General features: G+C 37.5%; 1 protein-coding gene across 2 annotated transcripts in view; it reads left to right on the top strand.

The window, feature by feature from the left end:
• The window catches only part of ASB7 (ankyrin repeat and SOCS box containing 7), a 28,784-nt gene extending 14,106 nt beyond the window's left edge, over positions 1 to 14,678 (top strand). For both annotated transcript variants that reach the window (XM_086620118.1, XM_086620119.1), the window contains 2 exons: positions 2,107 to 2,712; positions 12,952 to 14,678. In XM_086620118.1, coding sequence (XP_086476244.1) covers positions 2,107 to 2,712; positions 12,952 to 13,091 — 746 coding nt within the window. In that variant the 3' untranslated portion in view covers positions 13,092 to 14,678. The remainder of the gene's footprint in view (positions 1 to 2,106; positions 2,713 to 12,951) is intronic.
• Positions 14,679 to 17,192: the final 2,514 nt, after the last annotated feature.

The raw sequence follows: 17,192 nt of genomic DNA, 5'->3' as shown, positions 1-17,192 counted from the left end.
AGTGCAGGTTAGGAACTACCTGTTCAGTCCCTGACTTCATTTTCCTGCCAACCCCTGGATGCTTCGGCAATTACTTTAACTCAGGTTGGTGTAACTTCACAGGGCGCTGAAACTCTTGCTTTTCACAGACGACTAGGAAAGCTGTCACTGCTGAGGGACTAAACTTTCCCTAATCTTTCTCTTGTTATTTCTAGCTTCCTATTCTATACACTAGAGGCAGTTCTCACATTTTATTTCTCTGTATAGTCAGGCCACATTAGTTTGTATGTTGGATTGTTTTTGGTGTGTGGTTTTTTTTTTCCTCCCCTCAGTCTTCACTTTACATTTAAAAAAAAAATCCTTAAAGTCGCTGGATCACCTTTGCAGCTGTATTCTGTACCCCTTCTTGCCAGTCCTTTTATTTTGGTATGATGTCTAATGTGTTACTTGGATATGGTCACAGTAGGTCCATATTAGGAAGCTTATTCCTGTTATTTCATGTTAGCACCTCTGTGTGTTCAGATGCATTCAGACTAAACTAGCTTGCAATATATATATGTGAACTTAACTTATAGCAGGTCTGAATTTTGAGATGCAAATTAGTGTCTCCCACCCTCTTCCCCTCTCCTGTTTGAGTGTGCTGGCAACCTAGCAGAAACCTCTGCCCTCTGTATGTGGCACAGGAGAGCAAGTGCTCCTCGTGAGCATTGGGTGTTCATAGCCTTCAGCCAAGTTTGTTTTAAACCTGCATGCTCACAATGTCATATTCTTTTTTTTTCTTTTTGTTTTTCTCCCTGCCTGACTCTTCCCAACCACTGCTACTTTCTTTCTAGATGTGGTATGTACAGATGAGGAAATTAGAAAGAATTCAGTGTGCCAGGATGCAAGGACAGGGCTGTCAAGGTTATGAAAGATGGACAGACATGCTTATGCTTATCTGCACTTAGAGATGATGTGCTTTGTGCACAAATGTTGTATGATAACAGAGCACACAGCACAAGCGACTGCCAAGGGCAGACCCCAGCAGTTGTTTAAATAGATACACACACGAGTATTAAAAAATGTCAACTTACAGCTAATGTCTTGTACAGGTTGTATCTCCCTTTACCAGCTTGGAGACTTAGGTTAGGAAAGTGCCTCAAACTTGCAAACTGTTGTTTGTGCCTTTTGGTGTCTGACAGGCAACGGATGATGGAAGGAGAATCCTGCCAGCCTGGCTTGTTCCCTAGCTGAGAAATAGTAACAAGGCAGGCACCTTTCCTTCCATAATGAATTCGCTACACAGGAATAGTCACTTGCTTTAGAAGTCTGGGTTTATTGAGGAAATTAACTTAAGTAAATTGATTTGTTTATTTTCATTTTAAAATTCATAAATCAGACTGAGTTTTTGTGCTGTGTTGGGCGGAAAAAATATAATCTGTGTAATCGCTTGTTCTCCGCACTAACGTTTTTCCTGATTCCTTCCTTAAGTGGATGCTTACATTCTTGTAAAATCTTAAATTTTTGTGAAACTATAAATTCAGAACAGATTCATCATCTATAAAAACAGATTTTATCAAGATAATCTAAAATAACATGTCTCCTACATGCTTTGGAAATCCTGCAGACCACAGAGAAACATTTTACCTAATACAGTATTACACCCTAAAAACAATACAATGCTGCCAGACCACAAAACATCCGCAATTTGGGGCAGCAGATGTTCCTACACATGCTTCTTTTTAAGACCAAGCAGCAACACTAGGGAAAATAAAAAAGTTGAACATTGAGAAAGAAATGTAATATTGTAGAGCTGGAGGAAAACTGGATGGACAGAGAGATTTGAGTAATTAGCCTAAGAGTGCTAGGAAGATGTGGAAAGCTGTTTGTCAAATGGAAACATATGCATATGAAAGAAAAAGTCTTTTTTTGTGTAACTCTTTCTTAAATACAATTTAACTTTTTTCTTAAAAACAGCATATTCATGAAAGCAAGAATTAGTTTGAAGTACAAAAGATCCTGTCGTGCTATGCCTGAAAAGACTAACATTCAACCGTTTGATTTTTTTTTTTTATTTTTTTTTTTTTTTTGCAGCTCTGGATTACTGTAATGCCTTCTAATTATTTTTTAATTTTATTTTAACTTCAGCTGATCCCACAGTTAAGGACTTAATTGGAGGCTTCACTGCTCTGCATTATGCAGCCATGCATGGCCGAGCAAGGATTGCACGCTTGATGTTGGAATCTGAATATAGAAGTGACATTATTAATGCAAAAAGCAACGATGGTTGGACTCCCCTCCATGTAGCAGCCCACTATGGCAGAGACTCATTTGTCAGGCTCCTGTTGGAGTTCAAGGCTGAGGTTGATCCGCTCAGTGATAAAGGTACTACACCGCTTCAGCTGGCCATTATCCGAGAGAGGTCAAGCTGTGTGAAAATCCTTCTGGATCACAATGCCAACATCGACATTCAAAATGGTTTCCTGTTACGATACGCTGTGATCAAAAGCAATCACTCTTACTGCCGAATGTTCCTTCAGAGAGGGGCGGATACAAACTTGGGTCGCTTGGAAGATGGACAGACACCCTTACACTTGTCTGCTCTTAGAGATGATGTGCTTTGTGCACAAATGTTGTATAATTACGGAGCAGACACTAACACAAGGAACTATGAAGGACAGACCCCACTGGCTGTTTCAATAAGTATTTCTGGAAGTAGCCGACCCTGTCTGGATTTCTTACAAGAAGTGACAAGTATGTATGTAAGAGAAGTTAATCACAGGACACAATGTCCTCTAAAAGCCTTCTTTGAATTTAGCCCCAGAAAAAAATGCTTCCTCTCTGCCCCTTGATGCTGTTTAAATGCACTAAAAAGTTTCTGGGAAGGTGAAGGGATTGTGATACTGGGAATCTCTTACTTGGCAAAGGTGCTAATTCTATTTCATTTAAATTAGTTTTGTTTAAATATCTACAGGAAGCATTAATTTTAAAAAAGTGAACTGTAAAATCTCATTTTATTAATGGCCTTAGTATATAAGATGTTTGGGGTTTGGGGTTTGGTTTTGTTCTTCGTTTTTTTTTTAGTGTCTTCTGCTTTTTTTTTTAATCGTCATGCAAATACTCCGCAGTCGCTGGCTTTTGTATCTGGCACTACGACTGGGGCAGAGAAGAGCTTTTGCTGCTTTGTGTTCTCCCACGTTCTCTCTCCTGCTCTCCCCTGCACCAGACAACGAAATGGCATAGTTCGTTTGTGCAACTGGAAGGGGTTTCACGCGCTGTGTAGCTGTGATTTGATTTTGTTGATGTCTTTGGAATATGAAAGATTTTAACTCATCATGACTTCTGATATTTAAAAAGAGTATTAGACTCCCAATATTCTGGTCACTTTTGATTATCAGTTTTTGGTGTATTAGATCTACTGAAAGTTTTCTCTTCCTCTCTCATTCAGCTTGGAATGTTATAATAGTGTTTCATAATTATGGTATTGCCTAAAGCATTTAGGAATTGCTGATGAGCAATTAGCAGGAGTTTGCTGATTCAAACGCGTTAAGATGGACTGATAAATTATCATCCTACTAGCATGATTTTTGTGCTACAGAGGATGGGGTATTTTTTATATCCTTTTTTTCCCCTACAGTTCCTTTTATTTTTTTGGATGTGGTAGTTTTTAATAAGAATTAAGCATCCTATATACTCTGTAAAGAAATTCAGTGTGGGCTGGGGGTGAGTCAGCTGAGATCTGTTGTCAGTAGCTGACACAAATAAGCATTTGGAATTTCATTTTTGTCTTCATGATTTGTGGTGTTATTTTTTGCTTTTGTCTGAAATCTAAAGACAATTTTTGGAAAGATAGAAGTTGATAATAAGAAATACAAGCAACTAAGAGATTTTGTTTTAATTCACCTGCCCCTTCTCATTCAAACACTTTTCTGTCTGCTGTCGTTTTTAGAAGTGTCTCACTGCATAGTAGCACCATCAGGGTTATTAGTAGATTATATAATATCCAGACTTGCAATTTTTCAGTCTTGGTGCGTATCGGTGAGCATGAAGGCGTAGGCTGCTTTAAGTGTTTCCTCTGCATCTGAAGACTCATTCAGAAAGTTGGAAACCAATACTGTAACTTACTTTGAGGTTGCAGATTCCATACTTTAAGGGTTTAATGTTAAGTGAGAAGTAAATTCTGCTACAAGAAAGCAGCTTAAATTTGTGGCCAATGTTACAGTATTGGAACTATCCCAGTTTTACAGAGAGAGAAGTGGGAAAGCAGGGAAGACTAGTGCTGGCAAAAACACTTCTGAGCAAAATTTTTATGAATATATATTTACAAACATCTATAAACAGACTCTTACTGCCCTTATTATAAATATCCAAGCACTGTCTTCCACGGTTTTCACAAATAATCACTTTAATAAGGTGGTGTAGGAGAGATTAAATGGATAAAGAGCAAGCTGGGATTTTGGTAGCGGAGTTCGCAATTAGATCAGACTATGTGCAGGGAATTGTTGAGATCTCACACTGTAGCAATTCGGGGAAGAATCTTGTTTCCGAGTCTGTTGCAATATATATTTACTAGAAGAAAAATTTACAAAATTTTTAGAGAATTTTTCTATTGGAAGCCTTCCTGAAATTCTCTCTTGCGGTTATTAGCAGTGCCTTGGTCATAGGGTTAACGGGAATTCCTAGTTTGTTTATTTGAACGTTATACTAAGTGCTTAATATAGTAAGTTTTATATGTGCATGTCTGAAGTTTTGAAGAGTATATTTGAGAGTAAAACAGGAATTAAATTTTACTTCTGCAGTAGATTAAAATTTTTAAGCTTAAAGATTAATATATGTAAATTACGAAAGTTATCAAACAGATCTGTGTCTTCAAGTGAAAGTGGCTGCATGCTTCATATAAATGGGATACTAGTATTTAGCAGTGTACATGTAAGACGTAAGTAGCTATTTTTTCATACTTGTAAAAGGTATTTGTACAGTTTCAGTTCCTCAGAAAACATCATGTGAATTTCTTTTTGTTTTGGTAGGTATTCTAATCTGTAGTAATTGCAGCCTTTAGCCCAGATCCCTGGTTGTGAATAACAGGCAAGAAACCAAGCTCTCAGAAATACTCAGTGTTGGCCCTGAGAGTCTGCAAGAAGATACTGGATTTTGGGTTTTGACCCTGAAAGTCTGATACTCTTCCTGGTTACAGGTAGAGATTCCTTTGCTCCTAGAATAATTCCAAAAGGAAGGAAGCTATTCTGTAGTTGTGTCTCAGTATTTAAGCACAAAGCTGGAAGTTTTTCATCATGAGTCTGCTGTTGACTTGACGTTTAGACAGTCACTCATGGTTCTTTTGGTGGTTGTTTTTTTTCACTCATTTTTGTATTGTGAAAAAGGAAGAGAAAAGTCTCCCTGTGAAAAAAGCTATACTGAAGGTGAAAATTACTCAATGATTTTATTCATCACCTTCCTTTTCCTTTTTTGTATTACATTTCCTACCCCAAAAACCACATTTATTGGCAACCACCGTAGTACTTGAGATCATCTGATAAAGAGTTGTTTTGGAGCACTTCAGTATAATGCTTCAATTTTTTGAGATCAGAACCTGCCTCTTCATGAGTGTCAATGGGTAAAGCTTGGAATACACTAATGCAAAATTGAAATAGAGATGTGTGTATATAATATATATTAAGATAGATGTTAATTTTTATTTTTTTGGTAGAGTATATGTCTACAGAAATAACATGTGCAATTCACAGTCCTGGATGGAATGATTTATGTTGAAGCTGAACTTGAATGAGATTTGCGAATATTACAACTTTCAAAGAGAATGCTGGAAATAGGAAAAAATGCAAATATTAGAAAAATATTTAAAGGTTTAAACTTGAAGATACTAACAATTCAGTTATGATCTCAAAAAGGGAAATAAAACAAGCTTGAACCCTTCCCCCTCCCTGTAGCTCTCATTTAATTTAATCACTGCTCAGACAACGTAGCAGACAAGAGAGTCTATGACTCACTGCGAGTTGCGTGTCTGCGGAGGCAAAAAGCTCAGTAAGTGGATATGGCCACAGCAGTGTAACATGGCATGTGTGTTAACAGGTATCAAAGACCTGGTTTCAGGTCTGGAACAAGATCTGAAGGTCACCAAATGAATTAAACTACAAATAGTTCATCGGCATTCCTGTTTTTAATTTTTCAAAGGGCAAATCTTTGGCTTTGACTAGAGAGTGTAATTTTGTGTTTAAATAGCGCTGTAGATGTGCAGAAAAATTTAGACAAAAGTCCTGTTAAGGAAATACATTCTTTGTCTCTATGCCTTTTGCTAAATAAAGATAACTTTTTAATAGGATTTTTTTTTTTTTTACTGAAAGAACATTTTCAAAAGTTTCTCAGCACAGTTTAAACTTTTATGAATATGGAAGGGTCATAGTGAATTAAGTACATTTCTACATATTTTATTACATAGATAATTGCAAAGGAAACAGTATCTTCGTGTTTGTTGTAACATAGAACAACTTTACTGGAATTGCAGGCTTTGTCTGCTTCCTTGGGTGCTGCTGGAAATCTTGCGGTAATGAAAGTGGTCTGCTTTGTCATCCAGAGTTATGCAGGGAACTAGGGTAAGAGAGTTATTTTAGAGTTTTCATTTCAGCTGGATCAGTGATAAACAAATGCTGTTTGAATCACGATAACTTTCTGCAGATTGCAGATAGCTGTGTTAGAGACCAGTATAGTTTCTGATACCTTTACAAAGAGCCCAGATTTTTCCTTTCTAGGAAGAAGGAGGGTACGTTTCAAGTAATTGTTTGATTTTTTTGAAAAATGTAGCTACTAAATCAGAGTGCAGTTAAGCAGTTGAATCATTTTTGTATATCTATATACAGATGTATATTTTGAAAGAGTTTTTGAAAAGGCCTATGTAAAAGAAAAAAATATTTAAGTTACATATTTTTACATGTGACATGTAAGGTACAGCCACCTCCCAGTCATATTTGCACACCTATACTGTACTCTGTTGTAGCGTAAAAATAGTGTAACAATGCATCTTAAGCCTGTGTTTATATTTAGAGCACTTTACTCACTGTGTCCTAAAAATAGATACACATTATGGTATCAACATTCTTGGCTGAATTTCTATAGTGATTTCAGTTAAGACTGAATTTATAGAAACGTTATCAAATATTAAAAAAAAAAACAACCACCAAATAATTTATACAAGCATATTCAAATCATAGTTTCATTGCTAAATACACCTGTTGCACTTAACATTGAGCTTTACTGGCATCCTGCTTTTCCATATATAAATTTTCAGTCCAAAACACACTCCTCCTTGGTACATATTTTCTGTGGCAGAAATACTGAAATTTACTAGACATCTAAAACTCATCATGGAGAATTATTTTTCAAAGAGCAACAAAAACATTCTTCAAGCTCAAATATTCTAACAGAGGCATACTGAACACTAAATTAAACTATTTTAAAATAACTTGTGTGATATCCAGTTGAAAAGAATTAAAAGCTCTCTTTGTTCTGTTAAGCTAGATACTGATTCAAGGAGTTTGTTCATTTTTTCAATGAACACTCTTAATTTTCTTTCTTGCTAAATTCAGCCCTGCACCTCTTATATTAATTTTTCAGACCTCTAGATTCTTGATACTGGCTTTTTCTGGCATTTTGAATGCTGGAAAAGCAAATATCCTCTCTAGTTATTCTGCTGTTGTATTTACAGGGTACAAGACAATGTGTTTCCTAAGCTGTTAGACCCACTCCTGTTGCCCTGGACCACTGAATTCCTGGTCAGCTCGGCAGCAGCCGTTCGCCGGGAGATCGCAGCCTCGCGCTGTGGTCCCGTTCGTGCGTCCTCGTCAATGTGTTTCTCGGCGGGTGGGTGTGAGTTTCCAGTTGATAAGTTCAATTATCTTTTTTAATTCCCCCCGCAAAAAGCCAACAAAATCATAACTGACTTGAATCGCTGGCAGTAGCGGAGTTGCTTCGCAGTTGTGAAATAAGGGCTGGATTTAATAGTTAGTTGCAGATATAAATACTTATTCTGATACTCCAGAGGCACTGAGCTGCTGCCAACCATGCATCAGCCTGATTTCAACTTTTTTTTTTTTTACTGTTTCACAAAACTTTTATTTTTAAGTTTCCTTTGTAGCTAAAAAGAAATTACCAAATGGTTTCTTGCTACTGTTTTCAGCCTTTCAGAATTCCCAGGGGAGGCAGAGACTCAGTTTGAGAAATACCACTGTAAGCTTTTTTTTTTCTAGGGAAATGTATTAATATTGCAGAGAAAACTGTGGGCGGCTTCTGAAATATGTCACTGATGTTATTTTTCATTTTTAACTTCTTCAGAAACTGTCTATCCACTTCAAACCAATGACACTGAATGTTTGCTTTTAAAAGTACTTTCATTTTTTTTTTTAGTAGGTAGATCAATACATGAGAGAGGATCTTCCCACAGCCTACAAGTGTATTAATTTTAGTTACTCCTAAGTTTTCTCTTGGGTAACAGAACAGGTCAGTTCATGATTTTTGCTTTGCACAGATGCTCTTGTATCTTCAATGGAGGAAAATGGTATCAAGTCCCCCTTTCCACCTTTACAGTGCCTTTTCCTAAAACTGGGTGAGAGTCCCTATGGTGTTGTCAGAGGTACTAGGTCAGGTATTACGCCTTCATGATCCTTAAATATAGACTATTAGGTGAGTCAATGTTTTATTTCTTGGGGACCATGATCTGTGTAGGAAAAAAAAAGCAGGCACAGGTCTAAATGCATAAGCTGTGGTGCAGTTGTAGCAGTGACATACGGTTCTTTGTATAGGTAGTAAATTCTAAATGTAAGTTTCTTCTGTAACTGGGATAGAACAGCAAACTCACAGATAGAATAGTAGAAAAATCTTGAAACTGCAAAAAGGAAAGGAATGGAGTATTGAGTGGAAATTCAAGATGAATTGTAATAATTTCTTGCTATTAAAACATGCATTTTTTTCCTTTACCAGGGAAGGCCAATTTTTTAATACTAATTTAAAAGACTTCTTTCATTATTTAGGTAAAATAATAATTAATTAAGGGAAGGGGGAAAAAAAAGTTCGAAAGCTTATTTTGTTAGCAGTTGAAGAACTGAGTTGAGAAAATGTTTAAATTTTATATGTACTGAAGTCTGCTGCCTGTAGAGAGGAAAAAAAATCAAAAAGGAATTCCTCTTTATTTTAAAACCTTATGTTTTACATTTCTTCTGTTTGGAAGAAACTTTTCTGTTGTGTTTAAGAAACTATACACAAAAAAATGCGTTGGTGGCATTTCTGCTTTCCATTACAGCACATAGCACGAGCTGTGGAAGACAAAAGATGGACTATACATCTCCTTTTCCTGTAATTAATGCTTCTCATTGATTTGATTATCTCTCTAAAGCTTGCAGCATAAATTGCCTGAAGTATCTAACTTGTTCGGGTGAACACGTTGGCAAACCCTCTGCTCTGCAGCAGCGGCAGGTGTTTGCTGCCCTGATGGCAGCTGGGGTTGTGTAACAGCCCAACAATAACCCGGCGGCTCCAGAATTACAGCGCTGCCGTCATCAAGGTGTCCCTTTGCGACCAGGTCAGGGACGTCTGGGGCTTTTTTTTAAGGTGATCAGCAGTTTTATATCACTGTTTTGCATGATGGCTGTAATTAAGTCAATCTTACCTTTTATCGTTTTGGTTTGTTTCTTTTTTTTTTCCTTTTTAATTCTCTTCCTTTCTAGCTGACTTGCCTAAATAACTTTCCAAACCTGTGATGCAGGATGTAACTAAAGTCGCTACTTCCTAATCGTTTTTTAAACAGAACTTTATTCATCATTTAACTTGTCTTACTTTGCCAAATTACTAATAACATTTTTCATTTGCCAAACCAAGGTTCACTGACATTGGTCTGTAATCCTTTATTTTTTTTCTTTTTCATTCAGATGCAACCAAGAATGAGTAAGTGTTCTAGACACCGTTTCTAATAAATCACAAATGCATTAATAACCCTGGAATTTGCAAGGCGTGACCTAAGACACTAACAGCCACTAGATGTAGCAACTGGTGCTTAACACTGGAAATGTCCATTGTTAACGCATTCCCAGGAAATATTTTTAGGCTTATCAGGGGAAAATGTCATACAGTTGATAATCGGGTCTTTTTGAATTAACTGATGACCAATTTCTTCTGGGTATTTTAAGTTGTCTGTTCCATTCTGTTCTCAAAAAAGCCATAGGATGTTAATTAAAAGGCATTCATTTCTGAAACCAGAAATCAGTGTCTCATAGCTGTATTATTGTGTACTCCACCACAGAAAATACACATGTAGGTCTGTAGTCCTCTATACTGTCTAACACTGCTGTTTGCAGTTAACTTTTGAAAAGGTGCAGCCTTTCTGAACCCCATTTGTATTCACATTTGAAGCATCAGAATTATTTCTTTGTCACCATAAAGTTTCCTCTGCTTGGTTTCTAACCAAGAGTAGTTTTTCTTTCCCTAAAGCTTGAGCATTCAGCTGTTGTCTGAGTTATATAAATCCATTCCTTCAGGTGGGGGGGGAAAAAAAAATGGCTACGAAGAAACCACCAGTGGACAGAGTAACTTAATGATCTGTATTCAAAGTCGTGGCTGAAGGATATAATTAAAAATAAATTGACATTTAGATACTGCATGGTGATAAGTCTAATAAAAGTATTCTAAACTTATATGAAGGAAACTCAAATTTTCATGCTCTTTAATTTCAAATCTCATTTTCTTTAAAACCAGACTGAGACTATTTTCAAGCATTACTTCTGCTAGCTTACCTCGGATAATTTTAGTGCTTAAGATAAATCCCAGTGTATACCTGTCTGTCAGCCCATTTCTATAGACAAACCCATGCAGGGGGAAGAAGGGGGAGCTTGCTCTAAAGAGTAACTGAAACCACGTACAAAATGCCCCAAGTAGAAAACAGGGAATAGTTTCATAATCTCTTTACTCTGTGATAACCAGGAAAGTCTAATAAACTCATAATGTCAATGTCTATTTAGCTGGTAGAAGGTTTGTTGCTGAACTAGGAGGAGGATGGAGAAAGGGAAGGGCTCGGAAGCCAGCTCTGGGGCTGACTTGGGTAAGAAAAACTCTCCCATCTCCTTCGAACAAGCTTGTGCTGGTGAGCTGACAGCATCCCACTGTCCACCGTAAAGCCCGCCCGCATCAAGCCCCACGCAGAAGGCATTTCCTCTTTCAAAAACGTCCTGCTTAATTGGTGGCAGCTCAGGAAAGCTAATTGGAAACGTCCATCGAAGTTATTTAAAGTCGCTTTTGTCCTTCTGTGCTACTTTTTAAAGAAATTAGTGATTCAAGCAGCCAGCTCAATAAAATCACCATGCCTTTCTTCACAAAAGCAAGCACTGTCTTCTACCATTAATGATTATCCAGATAATAAATGACCGCAGTAAGTCGCTCTGTTGGCGACAGATTATCTTGATACCGGCGTAAGCACCTACATTGTGCCGAGTATTGTGACTTGAGCAGCCACTGGGTTCCATAACTGTGTGACCCTTTTATTTTATTTTTTTTTCCCCCCCCCAGGCCATGACACAGTTAAGATGATCAAAATATTGACTAGCACACCCTCAATGTGTTATTGGGGTAGTTTCAAACAAAAAAATAGCAGAATGGGGAAAAAGTGCAAAGGCAGGCAGCTAGTTTGGTCAGAGGTTTGGAGTGGTTCCTGTGGTGGGAGGTTATTAAATAGAGCAAATGTCTTCAGCTTTGGGAAGAGATACCAAGCATGAGTGGAGGACGGAGCATAATGTGAAGGTATGTAAAATCATGACTGGCATGAGAACAATTATTTGTTATTTTTTTTGTAACTCAAAGAATGGTAGGCACGCAACGAAGCGATCAGGAAGCAGATCTAAAATAAATAAAAGCACTTTGTAGTTTTCCAGCCAACGCCTAATTATATTGTGAAATTTGTTGCCACAGGATGTTTTGGATACTAAAAGTATGAATGGGTTCAAAAAACATTAGACAGATTTACGAAGGGCTGGCCGTTCACAGCTCTTAAAGACATAGATCTGTGTGCAATCTCTGGTTTAGGAAGGCCCAAAGGCACTGGTGCTGAAAGCTAAAAGGGTATATTGGGACAGGATTTCTCAATGTCTGTTGTTCTGCTCTTTTTTTTCTTTCCTTCTTCTTTGGGATCCATTGCTGGGTACTTTCAGATACAAGGCCAGATTAACCTTTCTTACGTTATGTTGCATGGGGAACCGTTTTTCAAGGTATTTGACTTTGCGTAGTTTCCTTTTAAGAATGAGTTTGAAAAGGAACTGATTATTTGGGAAAATCCTTGCCAGAAATCCTGAAGTTCATGTGGTGTCAGTAAAGCTTTTCCTCTGCGGACAGTGGTTAACTCATATTTTCATCTCTTTCTGTTTGACAAGGCTGAGGCTGCATCAAGGACGAGCCTTTGAAAGGCTTCGTCTCTTCATTAGAAGGGAAAAAAACATCTTTAACTCTGCCACGTGATCCTTGAATAACTCTCAGGAAGCCTCCCCCTCTCAGGAGACTACCTAGTCCTTTTACAGTAGACTGTAGAAGTTTTTATCTTAATGTTCGAAAAGAAGTGAGATTGAGGTGTTTTTTTTTTTTCTCCAGGTGTTATAAGGATAGAAAAAAAAAAATGCACAGAAAGTTAAATGGAAGAGTTATGCTGTTCTACAATGCTTAAGCATATGTTGCCACCTCGTGGGAATCCTCACGTGGATAATGTCACTTTAGACTGAAATCAGTAAAATTACGCGCATGTCAAAATGTTTTTAGTATTTATCCCGTGATTTCATTGAATTATTGTTCATTGGAAAGATATTAACTTCCACCCTTTTTCTCCTGTAATTTTTCCCTTCCCTCTGCCTCTTAGAAAACAGCAAACATCTGTGATTTTACTGAGTAAATGATCTTTTTGAGTATGTTTAAAGTGTGATCATTTTACTTTTATGTGTTCCTTTTGTCTTTCAGGACAGCCCAGAAACTTGCAGGATCTATGCCGAATTAAAATCCGTCAGTGTATAGGCCTTCAAAACCTAAAACTACTTGATGAACTACCCATTGCCAAGGTCATGAAAGACTACTTAAAACACAAATTTGATGATATCTGATATCCATGAAGAGAAGAACTCTGAGCAAGATTAGTTATATTCCAGATACTGAAGAGGCTCGTTGCCTTGCACAAAGTATATCCTATGCAAATTCTGATTTTTCTGTGAAGTCAGAAGGCAGGTATACACTTCCTTGGGTTTTTTATACCACACGCTAGAAGGTCTTAATTTTTGGTTTCTTGGTCCAGGTTTACAAGGTCCAAGCTTTCTATACAATATTACATTTTAAAAATTGCTGTTGGTTTTTTGTTTGTTTGTTTTCACATTAAGTGTGCAGACTTGCAGTGGAGATGGAAGGAAGCCTCTCAAGGGAAGCGGTTGGTTTGAATTGGCATGCTGAGCAATTATTCAAGAAAACAAAGTTTGGAAATCAAGGCACCACTCCTGCAAAAGGATACTGATAAGAAAGACCTTCAGAGCCCTGTTGTCTGTGGGGACTCTTGTCTCTGCAAGGGTGTATGTTTTTGCAGGACAGAGGGACGAGTTGCTAATCAACGTGTCCTAGAGTGCAGTATGAATTTAATTGGGAAATTAAATTAAAAATGTAGTTAACCCTATTATATTTGAGGGTCTATACATTGGCTCTTTTTGTATTATTCTTTTCCTAATTACTGTAGTTGGAATGCCCATAAAATTCAGGCCCTCTTCTTTCCTGACATTCCCTGTTAAATGGGCGGCTGTTTGTAAGTCTATTTTTAACAGTGACAGTACACTACAAAGAGGCATAGCCTCTGTATTTTTTACATTAACTTAAAAGTAAACAAATTTAGATTTTTTTTTTTTGAAGCCAATGTATTCTGTTTCTCATACAGTGCCTCCTGTGCAATAATCTTTCTGATGTATTTTCCCTTTATGTGTGATTTCTCCCCCCCCCACTATTCCTTATTTAGTCTCAGTGCATTATTTGTGAGAACAGGAACTGCTGCCTCGCTGGAGTGTTGACGTGACACTACTAAAGGGATGCAGCAGTTCCCATTCGTTATTACTCCCTGAATTTTATGAATGTATAACCTGCTTTATTTCACTTTCAGTTGAAATTTTATCTTACGGGTTCTCGTCCAAATTGTATCCACTTAAAAAAAAAAGACAAGAAATTGGTCAAACCCTTTTATTTTAAAGGCAGCGATGGATTTTTAATTTCTTTTTGGATGCTCTGAAGTTCAGTTTGCTTCAGGTTAGAGAGCGGGAAGTGCACATAAGTTGTTAAGATGCATTTTGTGTGTGCACTAACAAGAAAAGCCCCATTCATGTTGAAAGTTTAAATTCTGTAAACATTAAGTGGTTTCCAAATAATCTGAAAGCAGCAACTGGAAGGAGTACTGAAATTCAGCTACTGAATGTGTTTTTCATACTAGGTATTAAACAGGTCTGTTGAAGAGTTTTGTTTCTGATCATAAAAAAAAAAAACCAACAATGAAGTTCTTGCTATCAAAAAAGATTGGGCCAAAACGTGCAGTTATTTCACTCTTTGTTTTGAAGGGATTACGGAGTCATCATAAGGTTCTTGCCAGTGTCCTCTACTTTTCTTTTGCCATCCCACTGGCTCTGAACGAGCCTCTCTAATACCAGGAGATTTTTTGTACCAATTTTTACCAAGAAAGGAACGGTGATGGCTTTTAAGTTTAACACTGTCACTTTCAAAATATTTAATATTAAAAATATGAAAAGCAAGGTGAAGCAGGTATACTCGTATTATTTAACTGTGCTAGTTCCTTTTAATAGCTTATAACCCTGGGCTGCAGTTCCTTGAGCACAGACCTTATCACTGATAATGGTTGCACCAGAACTATGGCAAGGAAGGAGGATTATCTCTCCCTGTTGTGCTGGGCATTGCAGCAGGTTTCCAAACAATCAGTGATTTTGGAGATTCATGGCTCAGAGGTAACGGGATGTTGAACCTTTTTATCTCCAACTTGTATCGGTTCAAGTCCAGCCTGCTTGCGAGCAGTGCCCGAAAGTTCATGTCTCCGCAGCGTGAGCGAGCAAGTTTGTCCAACCTTAACACCACAGAGTGTGTGTGGTGGTCACCTCTAGGCGGTAGAGCTTTGTAGAGCTTCCTCCAGGTTGTAGGTAACGGTGGTGGCATCATAGCAGGGACAACCTGAGAGCGTGGGTGGGGTGTGCGTGACGGAGTCTATCGGCTCCCGTTGAAGCAAGAAGGATCAGGTGTGATGATCTTGAAGCTCTCCAGTACTGAGACAGGACAGAAGTTAAGAATTGACTGGCAGGTTTTAAGCATGAATCTTCAGTTTTGTGACATAAGATCAGAACCTTACAGTTGCTTTCTTCTTTTTAAAAAAAAATACTTAGCATTGTTCACTACATTTGTAAGTTGGTCTAAACCAATGTCCTCCCCCACTGAATTTTTACAGTAATATTTTCTAAGGTAATCTAGAGTATATTTTAGTTGCAGTCTATATTAAGGCAAATTATTTGTTCTGTCTGTTGCTGTGACTGAAGAAAATTATGGAAGACTTTGTTGGTAACAAGAATGCTATTTAATGAAGAAATGTGTAATTCCATTATTTATTGTTTGAGGTTTGTTTTTTGGTTATTTCTTTTAAGTAACTGACATCTAAAGGGAACACACATACATTTCAGGCCAGTAAAAAAACCTTTCTTTTGAATTAATTTTCACTCTATCCTCTCTCCCCTCCTCGAGGTGGAGGGAAACCCTCGCCCTTACAATGCTAAGCCATCTCTTGCAGCTGGTTTCTCTGACCTGGATTCTGTAAAGCACCGCAGCACACGTGTGTCTCTGGACCTGCTGATAGTCCCATTCACCATCTTAAATTACGCGTGTGCTCGAGTGTGAGTGAAGTACGATTATTCATTGTTAATCCTACCCCAATCTCAATAATGGCAAATCTGGTCTTTTTTTATTATTATTTTAAATATTGTGCACAAATACTTTGAAGAACAAACTTGTTTTTCATTCGGACTCGAATGTGGAAGGAGAAGTGCATAATATAGACTCGTTATGTAGCCTTGTTCCGTTATCTTAAAATTCACGGTTGAACACTTTTAATAAACCTTAAAAAATTGGCAAGTACACCAAAGAATCGATATGAGTAAAAGACTCTGATCATTAACAAACTGCAAACCTCATCCTTTAAAACAAAGCAGAAAGTTTTTGTAAATATTTATGTTTATAAATGTACAGCAGAGTAAGAGTGTTTTTTAGATTATTTAATTACCATATTTCTAAACTATTTACATTATAGACAATACTTGTTAGTTTGAAAAGCTCTTGAGTGTTTTTTTGATTTGTTTTGGGTTTGTTGTTTTTTTAAAAAATTCATTATCACTCATGCTTGGAATAACTCTGGCTTCCTTGGGATAGCGTGGAAAATCCAGTTTTCTGGCTCTAGTTGGCAATCATAGGAGAACACATCTGGACAAACTCATCAGATAAATACCCAGAGGCAAAAGAGAATATGTAGCGCGTTTACCAGGGCGGACCTGAGCTAGATGGAAAAAATTGGATCCCAACTTTCTCAGTTAAATCCGTCAAGAGCCCCCAATGACATCGTGACAAGAGCGACTTGGAACCTGCCCACAGGTCTAGCTTCCATGCAACGCTGCGTTACCAGTATCATGATGTATTTTGTTCTTCCTTTGCAATGTAAGTTTTTGCTTTGGGTCAATTTGAATTTAAAAAAAAAAAAAAAGAAAAGAAAAAAAAAGTTAAACCTGGTTAAAACCTTTTTTTTTGTTTATGTTCTGTTTGTTTCTAATGTAATGTTTTAATAACATAATATCACTTTACACATTTTTCTCTCAATGTTTGTCTGTCTTCTGCTCCTTCTCCCTTCTCCGGTGCACGTGATTCTGGCAATGTGTTCAGTGCTCACATTTGCCCCTGCGAATAGGAGTTCAGATGCCTCATGAATTGTAATGTGATTTTTTTCCAGTAAACATGAGCATAAAACTCACTCCAGAGCTGGCAGAAGGGGAAAGAAACTGGTCTTTAACTACCAGTAGTTGGGTTTTCCCTGCTCACATTCCAGTGCAGCCACTTCAGGGTTTTCCGAGAGGTTCACCTTTCCCCCTCAGAGGTCGTATTTTGCAGTTGAATCTGCTATGTGTCCATTTACTACT

The sequence above is a fragment of the Tauraco erythrolophus genome, chromosome 14 (genome assembly GCF_009769465.1).
Source record: "Tauraco erythrolophus isolate bTauEry1 chromosome 14, bTauEry1.pri, whole genome shotgun sequence".
NCBI classification, from domain to species: Eukaryota; Metazoa; Chordata; class Aves; order Musophagiformes; family Musophagidae; genus Tauraco; species Tauraco erythrolophus.
Note: the sequence above shows the minus strand (reverse complement) of the source record. Positions and strands in the feature narration are given on the sequence as shown.